Source organism: Rhinopithecus roxellana, chromosome 8 (genome assembly GCF_007565055.1).
Source record: "Rhinopithecus roxellana isolate Shanxi Qingling chromosome 8, ASM756505v1, whole genome shotgun sequence".
Classification (NCBI taxonomy): domain Eukaryota; kingdom Metazoa; phylum Chordata; class Mammalia; order Primates; family Cercopithecidae; genus Rhinopithecus; species Rhinopithecus roxellana.
This window is the reverse complement of record NC_044556.1, coordinates 64,510,651-64,535,202: the sequence shown is the minus strand read 5'-3', so window position 1 is coordinate 64,535,202 and position 24,552 is coordinate 64,510,651. Positions and strand designations below refer to the sequence as shown.

Genomic DNA, 24,552 nt, shown 5'->3' with positions numbered 1-24,552 from the left:
CAATAAACCAGAGACAAATCAAGAGTACAAATCAGACAGTTTACTCTCATCCTCTCTTTGTACGTTTTCTCTGAATTTTACTACCTTTACGTGGTGCCTGGTGTGACACTCTTAATGGCAGAAGACGTTATAAAGTAGCTGGACGAGGAAGTGTGCTTTGCTGCCTCATAGATGCAAATTTTTTGAAGGTATACCATTGGTATCCTGCATTCCTCTGACCCCCATTTGAGTATTCTTCATGGCTTCTGCCTGGTTTCATTTAGCTATCTGGAGCATTATTAGAATGTAGCAGTAAAGATTGGATAGGGTGATTTGGAGACACTTTTCCTATCTATTTTGATTGATACCTCGAGGTTCCCAGTGGTACACTGGTTTGTAGTGAGATAGTAGCACCATTTCAGATAAGGTATCCAGCTTGGGTCCTTTGCCTGTGTTGCTGTCATTCTCTGCTAGAGAGTCACAAGTGTCTTGGTTGGGCTGAGTGTATCATTCTTTTTTATTATTATGTTAAAGTATCAGAGATTAAAATATATAGGTAAGTGTCTAAAAACTTCAACATGCTTTCTCATCTCATTGTCAATTTGTAAAATTGATGTAACTATTCGTTAGTTGGACCCAAACTTCCTTTTTTCCCAAAATTGTCTTTAATTTCTGTTTAATAAGCAGTGGAAATAAGGTTTGTATAGGCAAAGCCATTGATCTGATCTTTATTCTGATTTTGTAAATTCTGACTTCACTATTTATAGACCCAGGTCTTGACACTGACAGTTTACTTAGATGTTCTATTATTTGTCTGTTTACTTACGTAAAATAGAAAGTTACACTGTTGTATGTTGAATTGTATTTTTGTTTATTTCTTTGGCTTATATATAATTGATGTTTTAAATTTTTCTTTAGCTTTATCTCTTATTTTAGGCTGATGATTTAACATAGGTTTCCCCATGATTAACTTATGGGAATGATTTTTTCATAATTAAAATGTTTTAAATGGCATTGAAATTTCCAGAAATTTCCAAAGTTTTATAAATATCTCTATCTCTCTTTTGTTTTAGGCTAAGATAAATGAAGCTGTAGAATGCTTACTGTCCCTGAAAGCTCAATATAAAGAAAAAACTGGGAAGGAGTACATACCTGGTCAGCCCCCATTATCTCAAAGTTCAGATTCAAGCCCAACCAGAAATTCTGAACCTGCTGGTTTAGAAACACCAGAAGCCAAGTTACTTTTTGACAAAGTAGCTTCTCAAGGAGAAGTAGTTCGGAAACTTAAAACTGAAAAAGCCCCTAAGGTTAGTGGGTTATTTTGTTTATGTGTTTTTGTTTTTTACATTTCAGAGTATTTTCTTTGCCTTAAGTGTTTTCTGCCCCATCAAATCTAGCTAACTTCTACTCATATTTCAGTTCTCAATTCTCCTACTTTGCCTTTTAGAGAAACTTTCTTTGTTGATTGTTTCTTACCCCAACTAGATTTGATTGGATGTTTTCATATGACACAGCCCATCACTGACATAGTACTTAAACAGACTGTATTTTAATTGTTAAATTGTTTCCCTCCAATCTGTGAGATCCAGAATAGTGACCTAGACCCTAGCACAGTGCTCACCCATTGAAGGCCCTTAATATTTACCTTGTTTTTCATTCTTTCTCCTAAAGCTCTGTCAAACTGAAATAATAGGTTTTATTTTGAGCTCTTAGTAGTCTGTGCTAATTCTGTTATCTTTTTAGGAGTAGATTTTCTTGTGCAGATTCACATGAGTGGAAGACAGTCGTTGTAGTTTTGAAATTTAACTTTATTAGAACTTGATAACCATTATCTCCTCTTTATAATTGTGAAATGTTCAACTTATGTAATTTAATGGCTTTTAACTTAGGTTCCTATGGAATACATGTTAGATACCAGTGCTTTCTAGTAGAACTTTCTGCAGTGATGGAAATATGCTGTAACAGTATTGTCATTAGCCACATGAGCATTTGAAATGTGATTATGGTGACTTAGGAAGTGAATTTTTAATTTTATTTACTTTAAATGAACCACATGACTACTATTTGGATAGTGCAGTTATAAACCATGCTGTTTTCCAGTCACAGTTTGCACAATTCTATCCCTGTTTGTAATAATCTTTATAATTTCAATAGTTGGTGTAACACCTACCCCAAACCCTTCTGTCCCCAAATCCCTGTCTTTAATTGTGCTTGCAAATCTGCTTTTAAACTTTGGACAGATCCTTTTGTAATTCCTAAGTGTGATGGTTGAGTTTTCACACTCATATGTGAGATATGCCTCCCTCGAACCTTATTACCACCTGGGCACATTACCCATCTGATGTTGGGGGATAAAAGAAAGCTTTGAGCATTGTATTTGTTTAAGTGTGCTTAGACAATGACTTGAATTAAATACTTTCTTCTCTTTTTCCTCTTTTGTTAAACTAAAGGATCAAGTAGATATAGCTGTACAAGAACTCCTTCAGCTAAAGGCACAGTACAAGTCTTTGATAGGAGTAGAGTATAAGCCTGTGTCAGCCACTGGAGCTGAGGACAAAGATAAGAAGAAGAAAGAAAAAGAAAATAAATCTGAAAAGCAGAATAAGCCTCAGAAACAAAATGATGGCCAAAGGAAAGACCCTTCTAAAAACCAAGGAGGTGGGCTCTCATCAAGTGGAGCAGGAGAAGGGCAGGGCCCTAAGAAACAGACCAGGTAATGAATTGCAGAAACTTCATTTGAAGCAAAGCAGAGCTTTGAATGAATTCAACTCTTAATATTTTTTAAAACAAATTTTGATTAGTTTATCACATTGTTAGAGAACACTAAAACTGTAATGTCAGCAGATAGCATTTATTAATTTTCCATTTAATTTTTAAAATAGGTAACCCATTTGTTTGGTTCAAGAATCTCAGAATATAAGAAGTTCCTGTGCGTGTTTCCCATCTTTCCACTTTTCCCCACCACCGTAATCAATCGGTAGCCACTGTTAATAATTTCTTCTGTGTCTGTTGGCGATTTTCATTTATTATTCAAGTAAATACAGATATATATGTATCACACACACAAATATACATATATGTTTTCTCTCCTCCTTTTTAAACATAATTGGTAGCCTAATTATACACATTGTTTTGCACCTTAAGCAGATTTTTTTCAAATGAAGATCTTTTGTGGGGACTAAGTGAGAGCTTCATTCTCAAAAAATTGATAGTTTAAATATAAGACAAAACTGACTAAAGACAAAACAGTGGGAGAGATGGCTCTTTAAGGATCTTCCAATCTGTGTGAATAATGTACAGTCATACACCACATAATGATGTGTCAATCAACAGTGGATTACTTATGTGACATTGGTCCCTAAGATTATAACGGAGCATGTGTAGAAACCTGATATATGGCGCTTGATGTTGGCATTGAAGTATAACAAGCTATGATGTTTGCACAATGATGAAATCACCTAACAACGTATTTCTCAGAATATATTCATGTTATTAAGTGATGCATGATTGTAATTTTTTGTTTCTTTCCACAATTAGAGTGAACTTCATGATGGATTTTCCTTAATGGCTTAATGAGAAGAAAAAACTGTTACTGAGATACTTTGGTTTTACATTTGTTTAGCTGAGTATCAAGTTTTGCTGGCTCTTAGCTCTCATATCATATACACAGTGTCTCCTTAAACAAGAGAATGCAACAGATGTTTTTCTTTTTGACTATTAAACTGAATAGCCAGAGTTATAGCAGGGTAGAAGAGAGTGTAGAACTTTTCACCTTTTACTTTCTTAGTGCTTGTGAAAGTGCTAGAACTTTCATAGAGTTATTTTATTGAGGTATGTCATAGTGAAACAATGGAGAATGCAAATGCAAATACATTAAAATTTTTAGCCAGTAAAACCTTGTTTCTAAACTCCAAAAAGAGGCCATACTCTCCTGAATAATTGCTGGTATTTCAAAAAATGATTATTGTCTGAAATAGTTTTTTATTACAGACCTAGTTTATTTTACAAGCTTGTAAATATAAACTTTTATTCTGCAACTTTTATTCTAGTTAAAAGAAAAACTTAAGGCCAGGCGCAGTGGTTCACACCTGTAATGCCAGCACTTTGGGAGGCTGGGGTGGGCGGATCACTTGAGGTCAGGAGTTCGAGACCAGCCTGGCCAACATGTCAAAGCTCCGTCTCTAATAAAATTACAAAAAAATTAACCAGGCATGATGGCATACACCTGTAATTCCAGCTACTCGGGTGGGGGAAGGGGTGCTGAGGCACAAGAATCACTTGAACCCGGGAGGTGGAAGTTGCAGTGAGCTGAGATCGGACCAGTGCACTCCAGTCTGGGTGATGGAGTGAGACTATTTCAAAAAAAGAAAAAGAAAAACTTGTAGAAATTTGGCTAATATGCACACATAAGTACACATACATATATGTGTGTATTTATAGCCATTGTTTTTATTACTTTTTAGGTTTTACTTTCAGTGAAATGGTGATCTTACTATAATTTTAACTGGCATAAGATTCTTCTTTTTTAGTGGGAGAATAGGTGTGAACACGCTCTGTCTCTATCACAAATTCATTACCTTAAAAAGAGCCTTGTAAAAGAGATGTCTGGATAGAATCATAGCTTTTGTTACATTTGGCTTTCCTAGATTTTGTGGATAATGTCTCACAACTTTTTAAGAGATGTCTCTGCTGTTTTTTTTTTTTTTTTTTTTTTTTTTTTTTTTTTTTTTTGAGACGGAGTTTTGCTCTTATTGCCTAGGCTGGAGTGCAATGACACAATCTCGGCTCACGGTAACCTCTGCCTCCCTGGTTCAAGCAATTCATTCTCCTGCCTCAACCTCCCAAGTAGCTGGGATTGCAGGCATGCACCACCATGCCCAGCTAATTTTGTAATTTTAGTAGAGACAGGGTTTCTCCATGTTGGTCAGGCTGGTCTCAAACTCCCAACCTCAGGTGATCTGCCTGCCTCGGCCTCCCAAAGTGGTGGGATTACAGGTGTGAGACACTGTGCCCAGCATTTCTACTGTTTTTTAGGTTAAAAACATTATCTTAGGGGCTAGGCATGGTGGCTTATGCCTGTAATCCCTGCACTCGGGGAAGCCGGAGCAGGAGGATTGTATGAGGCCAGGAGTTCAAGACTGGCCTGGGCAACATAGGGAGACGCTGACTCTACCAAAAAATAAAAATAAAAAAATAAGCCAGATGTTGTATGCGCCTGTAGTCCTAGCTACTCAGGAGGCGGAGGCGAGAGAATCTCTTGAGCTGAGGAGTCCGAGGTTGCAGTGAGACAGGATCACACCATTGTGCTCCAGCCTGGGTGACAGAGTGAGACCCTGTCTTAAAAACAAAACGAGAAAACACAGTATTATCTTGGGAATGAATATAGAGAAGTAACAAATACGGAAATAACTCATACTGAAGAAAAACTAATCTATTTTGAACTTTAGAGGTTTCATTCGACCTAAAAGCAGTTGCTGAATGAAGAGATTTATCTTTTACTTTTCATATCTGCAGGTTGGGTCTTGAGGCAAAAAAAGAAGAAAATCTTGCTGATTGGTATTCTCAGGTGAGTATGCATTCAGTTGATTTTTATGTTTTAAGTCTCAATGGCTGCTTTATGTTTAGATTCTAAAATACACCACAAAGGCAATAGTAATAATGTTATATAATGCCTTTAATACATACTGTAGTCATTTAACATGACACTATTTTTCAACATGTTCACATGAAGTCCTGAATTGAAAAGTAGTACCATGAGATAGTGGTTTTTTTTTTTTTTTATGTTGAAGTAAAGGGATTAATTCAAGGCCACAAAGATATAGTCAATAGCAGAGGCAGGATTGGAATTCAATTTTTTTTTTTTTTTTTTTTTTTTTTGAGATGGGAGTGTCGCTCTGTCACCTAGGCCGGTGTGCAGTGGTGTGATCTTGGCTCACTGCAACCTCCATCTTCTGGGTTCAAGCAATTCTCCTGCCTCAGCCTCCCGAGTAGCTGGGACTACAGGCACACGCCACCATGCCCGGCTAATTTTTGTAGTTTTAGTAGAGACTGGGTTTCACCATATTCGAGGCTGGTCTCGAACTTCTGACCTCAGGCGATCCACCCACCTCAGCTTCCCAAAGTTCTGGGATTACATGTGTAAGCCACCACGCCCGGTGGAATTCAAGCTTTATTGAGAGTTTGGAACCCTGTTATGTGTTGTTTTTCAGTATAGTCAGGTCTGTTATACTCCCATTATGACCTCCCACATTAAGGGGATGTATCAACAGTAGAAGCCTCCAGATTTGAATTTAGGTTATCATACTCTTGCCACTTATACTAGAATTTTGGTTGAATGTAAGCTTTAAAGACTATTTTTCTTTTGAAAAGGTCATTACAAAGTCAGAAATGATTGAATACCATGACGTAAGTGGCTGTTATATTCTTCGTCCCTGGGCCTATGCTATTTGGGAAGCCATCAAGGACTTTTTTGATGCTGGGATCAAGAAACTTGGTGTTGAAAACTGCTACTTCCCCATGTTTGTGTCTCAAGGTGCATTAGAGAAAGAGAAGACTCATATTGCTGACTTTGCCCCAGAGGTAAGTGAGCTTGCTTTTTAATTTTTTTGCAGTGTTCTCTGACAAACTTGAAAATATATTTTTAACTTTTGAATTTAACAACCAATTTTGAAAAATGTAAAGCCGTTTTTGTTAAAAAGTTCTGTTTCTACCTTTATAGCAAGTAATAATTTTGTCACATTGATTAACTGACTTTTAATATTTAGAAGGTTAGTAAGTGCATACCTTTCCTCACAGTGAACAGCATCAACTATTTTAACTTGCCTAAATTGATGTAGCAAAATTAAAACAGAGGAAATTTGCCTGCATTTGTACTGTTGCTCCAAAATGCTATTGAAAAAAATGTATGAAAAATGATTTTTTTTTTACTAGGTTGCTTGGGTTACAAGATCTGGCAAAACCGAGTTGGCAGAACCAATTGCCATTCGTCCTACTAGTGAAACAGGTGAGAACAGGTCTTGGAGTGCAGGAGAATGCTCAATGAACAATAGAGACAGCTTCTAGAGTTGAGTCTCAGCTTTCGCTTTGTGATAGGTATAATCCCTGTTGACAATACAAAACTTCATGAGTGTTGATAAAGATTGAATGCAGACTTAAGTTGTCTAGAGTTTTATTCTCTAATATTCATTGCAGAGCTCTTTATCATTAAATTATAGGATTTTTAAATAGTCATTTTTATGCTGTAAATTTTTAGGACTTTTCAAGGAATTTTATTCTTAGAATAATTTTTATTGTTGGAATTGATTATAATATTGCAAATACAAATGTTTATGCCATAATTATTTTTAAATTTTAATAATACATTTAGATTTGCATTCATGTAGGGTGTTCATAGGTTGCAAAGTACTTTTACATCATCTTGTGTTATTCTTACAACAGTGTTGTGAGGAAGGCAGGGGCAGTTTTTGTGATTTCCATTTTGCAGGTAAGAAAAGTCTCTGAAAGATTAAATGATTTTTCTAAAATTGCATATGGTAAATGGTAATGCCATTGGAAAATTTGAGGTTTTGGGCTTTACAGCGTCTTTCAAAGTGATCATTCATCTGTAGAGTTCAGGATTGTTTGTTCTTATTTGATATTTCTAGTGATACTTTTGTATAATACATTATTAATATTGTGATACCAGTTTTTTTCTCTGAGACTATTTGGCAAAGTTGTGTTTGTTTTGGTTTACTAATTATAGATCATGAGAAGGCTATTCTAAGACAGATATCTTCACTTTGCAATTCATTGCAAGAGCTTTCATACTCTTAATAGATGCATCAGATAGATATAAATTAATTCTGCTTCTCATACATAGCTGCTGGATTCAGCAAATTGTTTAGCTTCTATAAACTCAGCTTTCCACATCTTTAAAACTGAGATTATGATACCTACTTATGGGTTGAATGCGAGAATTGAACAGGTCAATGAATGCAGAGAACTTAACGTAGGATATGACCTTTATTCGTGTTTTTAAAAACCAAACGTGAAAACTGTCAAAGTACATTAACTATTATGTGAAGAATGTAAAATCTTCTGTGAAGAATGTAAAATATGATCAAGTTTAGATTTGTATCCTTGAGTAATACATTTTATGAAATAATACTATTCACTTACTATAAACATTGGAAATATATTTACACAAACATACATTTTATTTTTCAAATTTATTTATTACATTTTAATTCCTACTAATTATCTTGCTGGTTTAGCTCTTACAGCCTTAAAGGAGAAATAAAGCCTTAAATGACTGTCTCTATTTTCCCATGCCTTTCAGTAATGTATCCTGCATATGCAAAATGGGTGCAGTCACACAGAGACCTGCCCATCAAGCTCAATCAGTGGTGCAATGTGGTGGTAGGTATTCACCCCCTCTTATATTCTATTATTATTATTCATGTTCTTTAAAAAAATATATATATATAGGTTTTTATTTTCAAAGGATTGGGAGTATGGAACTATTTTTGAAGTATTTAAGATAAATTGTGATTTTTGATTACTTATTATATAAAATGGTAATAAAAATTGGAAAGTGACTGGGTATGGTGGCTCATGCTTATAATCCCAGCACTTTGGGAGGTTGAGCAGACAGATCACTTGAGCCCAGGATTTTGAGACCAGCCTAGGCAACATGGCAAAACCACATCTCTACTAAAAATTAGCCAGGTGTGTTGACGTGCACCTGTAGCCCAGCTACTTGGGAGGCTAAGGTAGGAGGATCATTTGAGCCTGGGAGGCAGAGGGTTTCAGTGAGCCGTGATTGCACCACTGCACTCCAGCCTGAGGGACAGAGCACAATCCTGTTTCCAAAAAAAAATTGAAAAATTCTTTATAATGACTAAATTGTTTTCTTGCCTCTTCCAGCGTTGGGAGTTCAAGCACCCTCAGCCTTTCCTACGTACTCGTGAATTTCTTTGGCAGGAAGGGCACAGTGCTTTTGCTACCATGGAAGAGGCAGCGGAAGAGGTATAAAAAGTTATTTTCCATATTAACTATGTTCCATTTTTTTTGTTCAGGCTCTGCAATTTTGTTATTTAAAATGTTATGTAACACCTGTTAAAAGCAAAACCAAATTAATTCAAATGTACATGGATTTAAGTAACTGCTTATTGGAATGTTATTAATAAGGGAAATAGGCTCTTTTAAATGTTTAGGTGAAAATACTTCTGGGCTTTAATGTGTATAAAAAGTTATTTTTCAGGAAATTTTCATTTTGATATTGTGTATCTTTCGTAACATTTATTTTCTCTTATATTCTAAACTTATATATACTATATACATTTTAAAAAGTTATTTGACTTCTTTTTACATTGCTTCGTTGAGTATCTTTCTTAATAAATTCACACTGGCTGCTTTAACCTTTTCATAAAAAGAGGTTTTTATTGTTCGTATTTCTTTTCCCACACAATTAGTCTTAAGTAGTGCAGTTTTATAGATCTTAATGAATAAATGTACCCTAAATTTGAACACATTTACATTTAAAATGTTACAGGTCTTGCAGATACTTGACTTATATGCTCAGGTATATGAAGAACTCCTGGCAATTCCTGTTGTAAGAGGAAGAAAGACGGAAAAGGAAAAATTTGCAGGAGGAGACTATACAACTACAGTAGAAGCATTTATATCTGCTAGTGGAAGAGCTATCCAGGTACCAAACTGCCACATAGGATTCGTAAGTCACTGTAAGCACAGTCCATGGACAGATCCAATAATTTCTTCTGTCATCATGGAAGTAGACTCTTTTAAAAAATAAATGTTTAGTGTACTTTCGTATGATAATTTCAAGCAAATCTATCCCATTCCTCTGTCTCCATGGTTCATTAAGTCATGATACATATCCTGAATTACTACTAAAATATGATTTCCTTTTTAACTGTTGTAGGTAAAATTACTGCTATAAAAGGAGCTACCCAGAGCAAAATACTTGTAAATAGTATTTTTTGACTAATCTTAATCTCTTGTTATGGTAATTATGCTTATAATTAAAAACTTTATTTAATGTAAAAAAAAGGAGAAAAGACAAGTCTAGTGCCATTTTTAAAGCATGTGATCTTATAGTAATAATTTTCAAGGGCGTAATAGTTTATTAAAAATAAAGCTTATCTTTCTCTACTTTAGGGAGGAACATCACATCATTTAGGGCAGAATTTTTCCAAAATGTTTGAAATCGTTTTTGAAGATCCAAAGACACCAGGAGAGAAGCAATTTGCCTATCAAAACTCCTGGGGCCTGACGACTCGAACTATTGGTGTTATGACCATGGTTCATGGAGACAACATGGGTTTAGTATTACCACCCCGTGTAGCATGTGTTCAGGTAAGGAAAATATTCCTGTTTATCATTCATTTGATAAAATACAAGCCATATTTACTAAAGGAAATTTGAAAGGATGATTTCTGAATATCATTCAGGCAGATTTCTCTGATAATAAAAACAATGTGGAATGCAATCTGGACCCTAGTGTTTTGTAACTGTGTGTATCATTTACATTATTTATTGTCTCTTACTCTTTTAATTTTTAAGCTACTTATATAAACATTTTTAGAAGTCATTTTTTAAAAACGGTTTATAATATGTTAAATGAGCTGGGCATGCAGGCTCACACCTGTAATCCCAGCACTGTGGGAGGCCAAGGCGGGCAGATTGCTTGAGCCCAGGAGTTTGAGACTAAGCCTCGGCAACATGGCAAAATCCAGTCTACAAAATATTAGCCAGGTGTGGTGGCATGCACTGATAGTCCCAGCTACTTGGGAGGTTGGGGTAAAAATATATGTGTGTGTGTGTGTGTGTGTGTGTGTGTGTGTGTAAAATAGATTAAATGAAATATAGTAGGTCAGCTGAAAATGCATTTAGATGGGTAAGTGATTTGCAGGTAATTAGTAGACATTATATATGGATTAGAAATCACACAGCTGATTTGTGTTAATAATAATAGCCACTAGTACGTTTCGACTTTTGAGAGCCTCTGTATCTGTTTCTTTGCGTAAATTTGGGACATTGTGCTGAATTCTAGGTGGTGATTATTCCGTGTGGCATTACCAATGCACTTTCTGAAGAAGACAAAGAAGCGCTGATTGCAAAATGCAATGATTATCGAAGGCGGTTACTCAGTGTTAACATCCGCGTTAGAGCTGATTTACGAGATAATTATTCTCCAGGTTGGAAATTCAATCACTGGGAGCTCAAGGTAAATTCCTCAGTTGTATCTTTTACCCTCAACACCTGCAATTTGAGTTTAGATTTTCCTTTGCATGTTTTTGTAAAACTTGAGGTTTCTCATTACTTTCCTCTATTTTGATAGTGGGGGCTTTTTTTCTTCTTCACTTAAACTGTTGAGCACTGACACAGTTCATAGCTTTGTAATAGTGATACCTAAATTTAAAATAGTTTTGGTGGAAGCTTATTTTTATGATGTTAGAATAAAAATGATCTTGAGCCCTTGTTTATGATTTCCCTCACGTAGCTGGTATACTAAAATGTTTATGCCAGGAGTTCATATAATAAATAAGTTATTTACACAGACCACCGGAATAACGGTGCATGGACATCACTTAGCTGTCTTTGTTATAGCTAATAGTGAAACATCCGAGATTAATTTTGTTCTTGAGTTTTCACACCAAGTGTTTCATACCAGTTTGTTGATTTTTATTTTGTTTATTAAAGCCAGTCTACATTCTGCTTTATTGTTTGTAATATAACTTTCGTTTATTGCACATTGTCATTAATAGATTGTCTGTGCCCTTAATTTTGTTTTATAAACTTCTGGGATTTAACAATTTTTCTTACGCTGAAAGAGGGAATCTTACTGGATCTAGAAATTAGGAATCGAGACTATATAAACTGATATTATAGGCGATGGGATGAGAGAATGTATTGAGATTGCAGCTGCAAGCTTTCAAACTATGGAAGCTCAGCAATATTGGGATTATTAAGTATTTATACATCTAGGGTTCTCAAAGTTGTTAATATTTATCATTTTGTTTGTTTCAAATGGCCCCTGAGGTAAATTTCCTTTGCCAAGGAATGGTAATTATAATGATAATTGTTTCTCTTTTATGTAATATACCAGCTTCTTTACATGCTCTTTTAAACATGAATTTTTTTTCCATGTCATTTCCTTTTTAATTGCACTCTTTTTTGCTTACTTATAGCTATTGTGTGATGCCAGTAGCAGTTTCTCTAAACTAATTTCTACTTAACCTGGGCTATAAAATGTTAAAGGAGAAATTTATTGCTGGCTACTAGCGGGATTAAAAAAGAAAAAACCATCCACATTCATTCCTGAATTCTTCTTTGTACCCTTTCCTCTTTTATTCATTTCTCATCCTTAAACTGACTTGGCTTTGTCTTTGTCACTCTTCTTTTAGTACCCTAGTGAGCCTATACTGTGTTGGGGAGGTATTCTTAGTATGAGTTGGGTGTGCTACAGCTTCATTGTCTGTATTCCTCAGGAAAGAAAATAAAGCACCTAAGTTCTAAACTTGATGCCTCAAGTTAAAGAATATTGAGAAAAAGAGTTCACTATCTAGTGGAAGGTATTAGTGGAAGGTATTAGATTAATGCCATTTTAGTTCCATTTAGTCAAATAATTTCTAAGAAAAAATATTTTAGGAGCTCTGGATTTGTATTGCTTTGACAGCGATTGACCAAAGTGTGTGAGCGATGTATACGCACATTTTGAAACTTACTCAGATTAGTAAATGAGCTATAATATGGTTTGATTGTGAGGCCAGAAACCAGCAACTCCTGTAATTCTTTGGTACCCCTTCCTATATTATGAAAATATAAAGGGGAAAATAATCTGAGTGAATTAACTACTTTTCTTTTTACTATGTGGAAAGAGTAAGATAATTTTGTGTTGCTGTTGAAGCAAAACACAAATCTTTTACAGTTAAATTTGTAACTAGTTTTAGAAAAAAACTATCAACAAAATATTTGCCTCCTCCGTGATTTGGCTTCAGATTACCTTTCCAACTTTCACTTTTCATTATCCCCTTTCATATGCCCTTTTCTTCACAGACAGCCTGTTTTTTCCACCTCTGTGTCTTTGCTTGTGCTATTTCTTCTACCTGGGTTGTAAATTTTTTTTTATCATGCAACAGTCACAAACTTACAATAAAGCAAGTCCAATACAAATAATTAATTTTTCCTGCTTGAATCATTTGAAAATAAGATGCTAACCTGATGCTCCATCACCCTACAAATATACTCTCCTACATAATCACAGCACAACCAACATAGTACAACCAACATATTCTCCTACATAATACAACACAAGTCGGTATAGTAATGTTCATACATTACTATAGTCTAATTCTAGACCCTCAATTCAGCTTTCAGGAGCTGTCTGACTAGTGTTTCTTTATAGCAGAAGGACCTAGTTCAGAACTATGTTGTATGTAGTTATTATGTATCTTTAGTCTCTTTCAGTCTGCAGTCATTTCTCAGGTTTTCATTGATTATCGTGATCTTGACACAGCACATTTCTTACTAGCCTTTCTATTAGCTAATTCATATTTTATGGATCCATGGTTTCTAGTATTAAGCACTGGGTTACAGAATCTGTTACTAACGTTTTTTGTTTTGATGCTCAAAATGTCTCCGGTTTGACCGTTATGATCCCTTAAAGCTGGCTTTTGTGTCCTTTTGACATTCTCAATCATTCTTTAAGCACGTCCTTGCTGCTTGGCACAAGATGTTGTAGGCTTATCTTGTACTTTTTCTACCCTGGCCCAGGAATTTGCCATATATCTTAGAAGCTCTGGTTCTTTTGAGTGGAGAATGGTGTTTAGTGCTGGGTATGCTCATTGCTTTTGAGCTATCACTTCTCCCAGGCCTTCTCAGTAGATGGAGCTACTGAATATGTATATGTATGTAGATGTCCATACACACATACAGATACGTGTACACTTTTACCACCATATTTCCATGTCTATTTATATATGTTGAAAACCAAGAGTTTATACTCTAAATTCCAATAAAAAACCACAGGGTGAACCTGGTGCGGTGGCGCATGCCTATAATCCCAGCACCTTGGGAGGCTGAGGCAGGTGGATCACCTGAGGTCAGGATTTCGCCACCAGCCTGTCCAACATGGTGAAACCCCGTTTCTACTAAAAATACAAAAATTAGCTGGGCTTGGTTGCGGCTACCTATAGTCCCAGCTACTCAGGAGGCCGAGGCAGGAGAATCGCTTGTACCTGGGAGGCGGAGGTTGCAGTGAGCCCAGATTGCACCATTGCACTCCTGCCTGGACGACAAGAGCGAAGCTCCGTCTCAGGAAAAACAACAACAACAACAAAAACCACCACAGGATGCATTCTAGTTTTTCTCCCTTTTGTGCTCGTAATTCCCTTTTCTGACGATGAGAAACCTAGCTCTAATTATCCTTAGTACATGAATTTATTAGATTAGTCACCCCGTATGCCACCAATCTCTCATTGCCATTGCCACCCACTCCTCTGTATGAATGAGCTCCTTATCCCTCGTGTGCTCTGTCACTCTATACAAGGTTGTTCTCATGCTCAGATGCCCTCTCGCCTGACTCAGGCTCAGACACCCTGCTGTGGGCTACCAATGCTCTCTGCTTTTTCAGTGTAGGGTCCAGTCCTGTTGCATTTTGCTGTCATGTCCTTTTAGTTTTCTTTAATCAGAAGTAGTTCCTCAGGCTTTCATTGTCGTTTATAACATAGGCATTTTTGTAACTATAGGTCACTTATTTTATAGAATGTTCTTTAATTCTGATGAATAATTTCCTTATTAATTTTTATCTTCTCCAGTAACTTTTCTTCTCTATTCCAGCTGACGAATATTCTCTCACTGCTGACTTTCTGTATTAGTTTTTGTTGTTTATATGTGTGCCTTATTTACTCTACAAAGCATGAAGCTTCTTGAGGACAAGATGTATTTCTTATTCATCTTTTAAATCTCATTGCACTTAGCACTGTATCTTACAAATGCATGTAATACATCCAGTATAATATATTGGATAAATAAACTAAAGCAATAAAATAATGTAATATTTAGCATGCAACAGTTTGTTCCATTGTGTTTTTTTGTTTGTTTGTTTGTTTGTTTTTAATCTCATTTTGTAAAATAAGTCTTCCCTAGAGGTAAATAAGGACTTCTAGAGTAATATTTAAAATTTTTCCTATGGCATTTTTTGGGTGTACCACCCGGCATCTAAATTGTACATGGAAGCACCTAACTTAGGAAAATCCCATTAATTTTAGAGGATTATTCATTCAAAAAAATTACTTAAAATCTACTATCTATCAAATAAGGTTCTGGGCCTGAAAAATGTGGTGTTTCCCTAATCCTTAAGGATTTTAATCCCCTTACAGGATACACATTCACAAGATTGAACATTCCCAAGTCTTAAACTTGCATATAGTCCATGCTTAAGTTGCTTTGGAAAAACCAAAGAGTATAGGGGAGTGGTTCTTAAACTGGAGTCCTAGGACCAGCAGTGTCGGCATCACTTGGAAACTTGTTAGAAATATAAACTCTTGGGCCGGGCGCGGTGGCTCAAGCCTGTAATCCCAGCACTTTGGGAGGCCGAGACGGGCGGATCACGAGGTCAGGAGATCGAGACCATCCTGGCTAACATGGTGAAACCCCGTCTCTACTAAAAATACAAAAAACTAGCCGGGCGAGGTGGCGGGCGCCTGTAGTCCCAGCTACTCGGGAGGCTGAGGCAGGAGAATGGCGTAAACCCGGGAGGCGGAGTTTGCAGTGAGCTGAGATCTGGCCACTGCACTCCAGTCCGGGCGACAGAGCGAGACTCCACCTCAAAAAAAAAAAAAAAAAAAAAGAAATATAAACTCTTGGCCAAGTACGGTGGCTCACATCTATAATCCCAGCAATTTGGGAGGCTGAGGTGGGCAGATCACTTGAGGTCAGGTGTTCAACACCAGCCTGGTCAACATGGTGAAACCTCGTGTCTACTAAAAATACAAAAATTAGCCAGGCATGGTGGTAGGTGCCTGTAATCCCAGCTACTCAGGAGGCTGAGGCATGAGAATCAATTGATCTTGGGAGGCAGAGGTTATAGTGAACCAAGATCATGCCACTGCACTCTAGTCTAGTCAACAGAGTGAGACTCTGTCTTCAAACAAACAAACAAATTCTCAGGTCCCATCCCCAACCTATTCTAATAAAAGGCTCTGGAGGCGGACCCTGAAATCTGGGCATTAACAATCCTTCCAGGGTGATCATAATGCATGCTAAAGATAGAGTATCCAGAATGAGGACTTTTCAACCAGAGAATACCACCGTGTCAGGAATGAGTCAAAAATGTGTCATGGTACTGATCCCCCTCAGTGGCTTGTAGCCTCAAAAAGTGTTTGTTTAACCCCATTCCTGTGCAAATACGTTTCCTGGATGCTATTTTGTAAGAAAAGTTGGGAATGCTGATCTAGAAACTACTCTCTCTGTTTCTCCATGAAGAACTTCCTTAGCTCAGAACCACTAGGGCAGTAGACTTTTTGTGTTAGGTTTATACCTTCTTACTAGAGTAGGTTTTTATAGTATCTCAGCAGTATTACCTGTTTTTTTTTGTGTTTTTTTTTTCTTGTTTTTTGGCTTTGCCTTTGTTTTTTGGGATTTTATAATTTGTTGTAGATAGGGCATGAATTACATCTGTATATTCAACTGGAGACATTCATATATCATTTTAACTGCCTTTTTTATCTTATAGGGAGTTCCCATTAGACTTGAAGTTGGGCCACGTGATATGAAGAGCTGTCAGTTTGTAGCTGTCAGACGAGATACTGGAGAAAAGCTGACAGTTGCTGAAAATGAGGCAGAGACTAAACTCCAAGCTATTTTGGAAGACATCCATGTCACCCTTTTCACAAGGTAGTTTCTTAAAATTGCTTATGTCTCTCTCTCCAAATCTTCCACCACCTTTGAGATCTTTACCAAGGAATTTTTGGGGTTGTCCTAGTTGGAAGCATTTGTTCTCTCCCTCTGAGCCCTCATGCTACTTAATTCACTACTCTCTGGGTTTTTAACTTGTATTATGGTTATTTTCCTAAGTGCCATCTGCTTCCTACTAGGTTTGCAACAATGAAGTTTCTGTCCCCCGCACTTACTTGGATTAATTTAGATCTAGGCTTTTATGAGATGTAAATTCAAGGGCTTCAGGTATTGACTGTCATCTGCTGGGTACACATTGGCAGCACCTGGGAAGCTTTAGTAACTACCAGTGCCTTCCTAGAGATACTAATTTAATTGGACTGAAGAGGACCTGGAAACTATACTGTTAAAAGCTCCCCCAGGGGATTATACTATAGCCAAGACTGAGAACCTCCTGACTAGGATTGGGAATGAGGGATAGAGGAAGGCCTTAGGGCCACCCTCACCTATGGAGAGAGTCTTTTAGAATCACAGATCTCAAGGCAGTCAAGGCAGAGGCACCAGAAGATTAGTGGCTTAGCGTGGCACCCTGTTTTCTTTCTCTGCCTACCTGGAGCAGAAAGCAGAGAGGAAGGCCCGTTACCACTGGGGATAGAGGTGCAGTTTGGGAGAGGGTAATGCCTGCATCTTATATGAGGGCACTTATATATTGATGTAAGATATATATTTATATATCTTTTATATATATTTCCTCTGAATCTGGAAATATTTAAGACCAGGGAGGTTTAAAAAATAACACAGACTCCCATAGGTAATGTGTTAATGCCAGGAAAAGAATGTCGGTCATTAGAGATTTAACAGCAGTAACAAAAGTTATGATCACCTGTTGTGTGCTTAACAAATTTCCCATGCATTTAAGGCTCACAATAGTGCAATGATAAGGTAACTCTGATATACTGATGGTCACTGTGAGTGACAGACTTGAGATTCAAATTGAGTCCTTCTGACTTCCAGCTTATCTTTTCATTAAATTATGCTTATGTGTTTCATAAAACTTTGTCATATTTGTGAGAACAATTATGTATTGTTTTCTAATTTTGTTTGGTAGGGCTTCTGAAGACCTTAAGACTCACATGGTTGTGGCTAATACAATGGAAGACTTTCAGAAGATACTAGATTCTGGAAAGGTCAGAGACTTCTGAAAACTTTTCAGTATAAAAATATTTCAGTAAACTGTATTTTAAGACTCATTGAATTTATGCATGGCATTAATACCTTTTAAAGCCAATCACATAAAAAAATAGTACATTACTCAACATTTATATATATGTATAAATATATAATCTATATAGTCTTTGTTTTATATTTATATATCTTATATATAAATATAATGTGTGTGTGTGTGTGTATATATATATATATAGTCTGTTTTCTGTTGGCTTTTCTAAAGCATTACAACATTATACCATTTTGGGGTAATACTTGTGAACTGATTATGTAAGGTTTTTTCCCATGTTTGATATGCTGCTTTCTAAAGAACATTGATTCTGTATGTCTCCTTATTTCTTCATTATTGAAAATCTCTTTTATTTCAGTGTCTTGTAAGTTCCTAAAGTAACCATTGTTCTAGCTTTAAAGCTGTCATGTGCGGCTGCCTAAAGCAAGGAGAAAAGTCAGTTTCTTTCCATTCCCTGACTGTACATACTCAGCTCTCAATTGATTGAACTTTCTGAATAATGAGAAGAAAAGTGTTGCTTATTCTAAGCCTGTTTTTGATAATGAGGGGCTATCTGGCTCCTTAGAACTCCATAGACTTTCCTAATTAGGTAGTTAATGGCTCTTTTAAGATTTAATTGGTTTTATATATTGGGTATATGCAGTTGTTTCGAGCTGAAACTTTAAATTTTCATAAAGAAGAATTTCAGTTTTGCAAAGTTATTTAATTATTGGAATGAATCACTTATGGTCCTTAGTATTCTGGTATACATGTTTGAATACAACCAATCCTGTGTCCTCAGGTTACAAGTGAGAAAACCATGGGCCAGTGTCTAAATGAATACCCCAACTATACAGAATTTAGATCCCTCTTCTGACTAGGTTTAAAGCATTTTTCTCTGTATCTTTTTTTATGTTTTAAATCCATGCTGAGAAGGAGCATGAATTTATGTAAAGCTTTAATTTTTATGGTCATAATGTATTAGTATGTCTCTTATTTCTTAAACTGGGAAAATTAATCTCTGGCTTTCATTTTACTATTCTGTAAAATGAGTACAAAATAGATATCAAAATCCTCTTTAGATCTATAATTCTTCAGTATTTAGCCTTCTATCCTTATTGGGTTATTGCTTTTGTAATTTTTTCACCTTTCTGGGTTCTGTAATTTTTCACTTGACTCAAACTTCCTTTTTTTTTTTTTTTTTTTTTTTTTTTTGGTTATGGGGTCTTGCTTTGTTGCCCGGACTGGTGTACAGTGGTGTAAGATCTTGGCTCACTGCAACCTCCACCTCCCAAGTTCAAGCGATTTCCTGCCTCAACCTTCCGCGTGACTGGGATTTCAGGCACCCGCCACGACACCCAGCTAATTTTTGTATTTTTTGTATTTTTAGTAGAGATGGGGTTTTGCCATTTTGGTCAGGCTGGTCTTGAACTCTGACCTCAAGTGACCCATCTGCCTTGGCCTCCCAAAGTGCTGGGATTACAGGCATGAGCCACCGCGCCTGGCCTCAAACTTCCTACTTTTAATAGAAGGCTAGACAGTGGGTAGCCATCTGTAGCACTGTGTTTTTTCTTTCACTCTAATTTATGATTTTTTTGTTCTATTATTGAATTTAAAATTTTCCTTTATTGTAGAAATACTGTAGTCATGTTTGAGCAGTCTATTAAAGACATTGCATAAGAGTTAATAAATCAATAGAGTAACTATCAGTTAAAACATTGCTTTCAAAGAAATGAATGCCAGCAGGTATTGCTGGAATCATGTCTTTTATTCTAATATTGGGTAAGTTACTGTAGAGATTTCAATAACTATTCTGAAGTAGAACCTGTGGTATTTTAGCTCTATGTCCAAAGAACACAGGGACCAGAAAACAAATTTTTGTTTCTTTTATTCAGTAGGCAGTTCCATCCCCCTTATCACCTTATGTTGGTCAGCTTAGTAGATGTATTGATTGACCAACAAGCAACCTTTGAGGTTGTTGTAAATAAAATTGTATCTACTAGGAGGGGAGAAGGAAGACGAGATCTTTGGAATTCAAATGTAGGGGAAAGTTTGGATCTTTCTACTTTTCTTTATTGGTATAAATGAAAAATTATATCTGATTTTACTAGGACTTGATTTTAGTACATTTTTCCAAGGGAGAATCTTAATTCAGTGAAAAATAAATGCTATGTGTATATAATATTTATTGTTTACTACTGCCATCCCTTACTAATCCCTTGTATTTGTGATTTTTGAGTATTGCCATTTCTTGTTATTGACATTTTCTAAGCAATTTGAGATATTACATATTACAAAAGATTGTGTCTTTTTTATTCTTTTTTATTAATCCGTTTCTTTTTTTGAGACGAGGTCTCATTATGTTGGCTGGGCTGGACTCCCAACTCCTGAGCTGAAGTGATTCTCTCGTGTTAGCCTCTGGAGTAGCTAGGACTACAGTCATGCACCATCACACTGATTGTGTCTACGTTTGTTTGTTTGTTTGTTTTTTCTTTTTTTTTTTAAATTATTATTATACATTAAGTTCTAGGGTACATGTGCATAACGTGCAGGTTTGTTACATATGTATAGTTGTGCCATGTTGGTGTGCTGCACCCATTAACTCGTCGGCACCCATCAACTTGTCATTTACATCAGGTATAACTCCCAATGCAATCCCTCCCCCCTCCCCCCTCCCCCCTCCCCATGATAGGCCCCGGTGTGTGATGTTCCCCTACCCGAGTCCAAGTGATCTCATTGTTCAGTTCCCACCTATGAGTGAGAACATGCGGTGTTTGGTTTTCTGTTCTTGAGATAGTTTGCTGAGAATGATGGTTTCCAGCTGCATCCATGTCCCTACAAAGGACACAAACTCATCCTTTTTTATGGCTGCATAGTATTCCATGGTGTATATGTGCCACATTTTCTTAATCCAGTCTGTCACTGATGGACATTTGGGTTGATTCCAAGTCTTTGCTCTTATGAATAGTGCCGCAATAAACATACGTGTGCATGTGTCTTTATAGCAGCATGGCTTATAATCCTTTGCGTATATACCCAGTAATGGGATGGCTGGGTCATATGGTACTTCTAGTTCTAGATCCTTGAGGAATCGCCATATTGTTTTCCATAATGGTTGAACTAGTCTACAATCCCACCAACTGTGTAAAAGTGTTCCTGTTTTTCCACACATTCTCCAGCACCTGTTGTTTCCTGACTTTTTAATGATTGCCATTCTAACTGGTGTGAGATGGTATCTCAGTGTGGTTTTGATTTGCATTTCTCTGATGGCCAGTGATGATGAGCATTTTTTCATGTGTCTGTTGGCTGTATGAATGTCTTCTTTTGAGAAATGTCTGTTCATATCCTTTGCCCACTTTTTGATGGGGTTGTTTGTTTTTTTCTTGTAAATTTGAGTTCTTTGTGGGTTCTGGATATTAGCCCTTTGTCAGATGAGTAGATAGCAAAAATTTTCTCCCATTCTGTAGGTTGCCCGTTCACTCTGATGGTAGTTTCTTTTGCTGTGCAGAAGCTCTTTAATTAGATCCCATTTGTCCATTTTGGCTTTTGTTGCTGTTGCTTTTGGTGTTTTAGACATGAAGTCCTTGCGCATGCCTATGTCCTGAATGGTATTACCCAGGTTTTCTTCTAGGGTTTTTATGGTATTAGGTCTAACATTTAAGTCTCTAATCCATCTTGAATTAATTTTCATATAAGGAGTAAGGAAAGGATCCAGTTTCAGCTTTCTACTTATGGCTAGCCAATTTTCCCAGCACCATTTATTAAACAGGGAATCCTTTCCCCATTTCTTGTTTTTCTCAGGTTTGTCAAAGATCAGATGGCTGTAGATGTGTGGTATTATTTCTGAGGTCTCTGTTCTGTTCCATTGGTCTATATCTCTATTTTGGTACCAGTACCATGCTGTTTTGGTTACTGTAGCCTTGTAGTATAGTTTGAAGTCAGGTAGCCTGATGCCTCCAGCTTTGTTCTTTTGACTTAGGATTGTCTTGGCAATGCGGGCTCTTTTTTGGTTCCATATGAACTTTAAAGCAGTTTTTTCCAATTCTGTGAAGAAACTCATTGGTAGCTTGATGGGGATGGCATTGAATCTATAAATAACCTTGGGCAGTATGGCCATTTTCACGATATTGATTCTTCCTATCCATGAGCATGGTATGTTCTTCCATTTGTTTGTGTCCTCTTTTATTTCACTGAGCAGTGATTTGTAGTTCTCCTTGAAGAGGTCCTTTACATCCCTTGTAAGTTGGATTCCTAGGTATTTTATTCTCTTTGAAGCAATTGTGAATGGAAGTTCATTCATGATTTGGCTGTCTGATTGTTTGTTACTGGTGTATAAGAATGCTTGTGATTTTTGCACATTAATTTTGTATCCTGAGACTTTGCTGAAGTTGCTTATCAGCTTAAGGAGATTTTGGGCTGAGACAGTGGGATTTTCTGAATACACAATCATGTCATCTGCAAACAGGGACAATTTGACTTCTTCTTTTCCTAACTGAATACCCTTGATTTCTTTCTCTTGCCTGATTGCCCTAGCCAGAACTTCCAACACTATGTTGAATAGGAGTGGTGAGAGAGGGCATCCCTGTCTTGTGCCAGTTTTCAAAGGAAATTTTTCCAGTTTTTGCCCATTCAGTATGATATTGGCTGTGGGTTTGTCATAAATAGCTCTTATTATTTTGAGATACAGTCCATCAATACCGAATTTATTGAGCATTTTTAGCATGAAGGGCTGTTGAATTTTGTCAAAAGCCTTTTCTGCATCTATTGAGATAATCATGTGGTTTTTGTCTTTGGTTCTGTTTATATGCTGGATTACGTTTATTGATTTGCGAATGTTGAACCAGCCTTGCATCCCGGGGATGAAGCCCACTTGATCATGGTGGATAAGCTTTTTGATGTGCTGCTGGATCCAGTTTGCCAGTATTTTATTGAGGATTTTTGCATCGATGTTCATCAGGGATATTGGTCTAAAATTCTCTTTTTTTGTTGTGTCTCTGCCAGGCTTTGGTATCAGGATGATGTTGGCCTCATAAAATGAGTTAGGGAGGATTCCCTCTTTTTCAATTGATTGGAATAGTTTCAGAAGGAATGGTACCAGCTCCTCCTTGTACCTCTGGTAGAATTCAGCTGTGAATCCATCTGGTCCTGGACTTTTTTGGTTGGTAGGCTATTAATTATTGCCTCAATTTCAGAGCCTGCTATTGGTCTATTCAGGGATTCAGGTTCTTCCTGGTTTAGTCTTGGGAGAGTGTAAGCGTCCAGGAACTTATCCATTTCTTCTAGATTTTCTAGTTGATTTGCCTAGAGGTGTTTATAGTATTCTCTGATGGTAGTTTGTATTTCTGTGGGGTTGGTGGTGATATCCCCTTTATCATTTTTTATTGCGTCTATTTCATTCTTCTCTCTTTTCTTCTTTATTAGTCTTGCTAGTGGTCTATCAATTTTGTTGATCTTTTCAAAAAACCAACTCCTGGATTCATTGATTTTTTGGAGGGTTTTTTGTGTCTCTATCTCCTTCAGTTCTGCTCTGATCTTAGTTATTTCTTGCCTTCTGCTAGCTTTTGAATGTGTTTGCTCTTGCCTCTCTAGTTCTTTTAATTGTGATGTTAGAGTGTCAATTTTAGATCTTTCCTGCTTTCTCTTGTGGGCATTTAGTGCTATAAATTTCCCTCTACACACTACTTTAAATGTGTCCCAGAGATTCTGGTATGTTGTATCTTTGTTCTCATTGGTTTCAAAGAACATCTTTATTTCTGCCTTCATTTCGTTATGTACCCAGTAGTCATTCAGGAGCAGGTTATTCAGTTTCCATGTAGTTGAGCGGTTTTGATTGAGTTTCTTAGTCCTGAGTTCTAGTTTGATTGCACTGTGGTCTGAGAGACAGTTTGTTATCATTTCTGTTCTTGTACATTTGCTGAGGGGTGCTTTACTTCCAATTATGTGGTCAATTTTGGAATAAGTGTGATGTGGTGCTGAGAAGAATGTATATTCTGTTGATTTGGGGTGGAGAGTTCTGTAGATGTCTATTAGGTCTGCTTGCTGCAGAGATGAGTTCAATTCCTGGATATCCTTGTTAACTTTCTGTCTCGTTGATCTGTCTAATGTCGACAGTGGGGTGTTGAAGTCTCCCATTATTATTGTATGGGAGTCTATGTCTCTTTGTAGGTCTCTAAGGACTTGCTTTATGAATCTGGGTGCTCCTGTATTGGGCGCATATATATTTAGGATAGTTAGCTCTTCCTGTTGAATTGATCGCTTTACCATTATGTAATGGCCTTCTTTGTCTCTTTTGATCTTTGATGGTTTAAAGTCTGTTTTATCAGAGACTAGGATTGCAACCCCTGCTTTTTTGTTGTTCTCCATTTGCTTGGTAGATCTTCCTCCATCCCTTTATTTTGAGCCTATGTGTGTCTCTGCATGTGAGATGGGTCTCCTGAATACAGCACACTGATGGGTCT

General features: G+C 36.7%; 1 protein-coding gene and 1 non-coding gene across 2 annotated transcripts in view; both read left to right on the top strand.

Annotated features, from left to right (window-relative positions):
* The window catches only part of EPRS1 (glutamyl-prolyl-tRNA synthetase 1), a 90,333-nt gene that overhangs the window by 61,106 nt on the left and 4,675 nt on the right, over window positions 1–24,552 (top strand). The window contains exons 19-30 of the mRNA XM_010368075.2: window positions 1,053–1,286; window positions 2,430–2,692; window positions 5,494–5,545; window positions 6,349–6,558; window positions 6,910–6,982; window positions 8,297–8,376; window positions 8,884–8,985; window positions 9,512–9,667; window positions 10,138–10,335; window positions 11,033–11,206; window positions 16,718–16,878; window positions 17,987–18,065. Of these exons, the coding sequence (XP_010366377.1) occupies window positions 1,053–1,286; window positions 2,430–2,692; window positions 5,494–5,545; window positions 6,349–6,558; window positions 6,910–6,982; window positions 8,297–8,376; window positions 8,884–8,985; window positions 9,512–9,667; window positions 10,138–10,335; window positions 11,033–11,206; window positions 16,718–16,878; window positions 17,987–18,065 (1,782 nt within the window). The remainder of the gene's footprint in view (window positions 1–1,052; window positions 1,287–2,429; window positions 2,693–5,493; window positions 5,546–6,348; window positions 6,559–6,909; window positions 6,983–8,296; window positions 8,377–8,883; window positions 8,986–9,511; window positions 9,668–10,137; window positions 10,336–11,032; window positions 11,207–16,717; window positions 16,879–17,986; window positions 18,066–24,552) is intronic.
* LOC115899476 lies at window positions 2,220–2,323 on the top strand. Its single transcript, XR_004059175.1, has one exon. It is a non-coding gene; the product is annotated as a small nucleolar RNA U13 (small nucleolar RNA).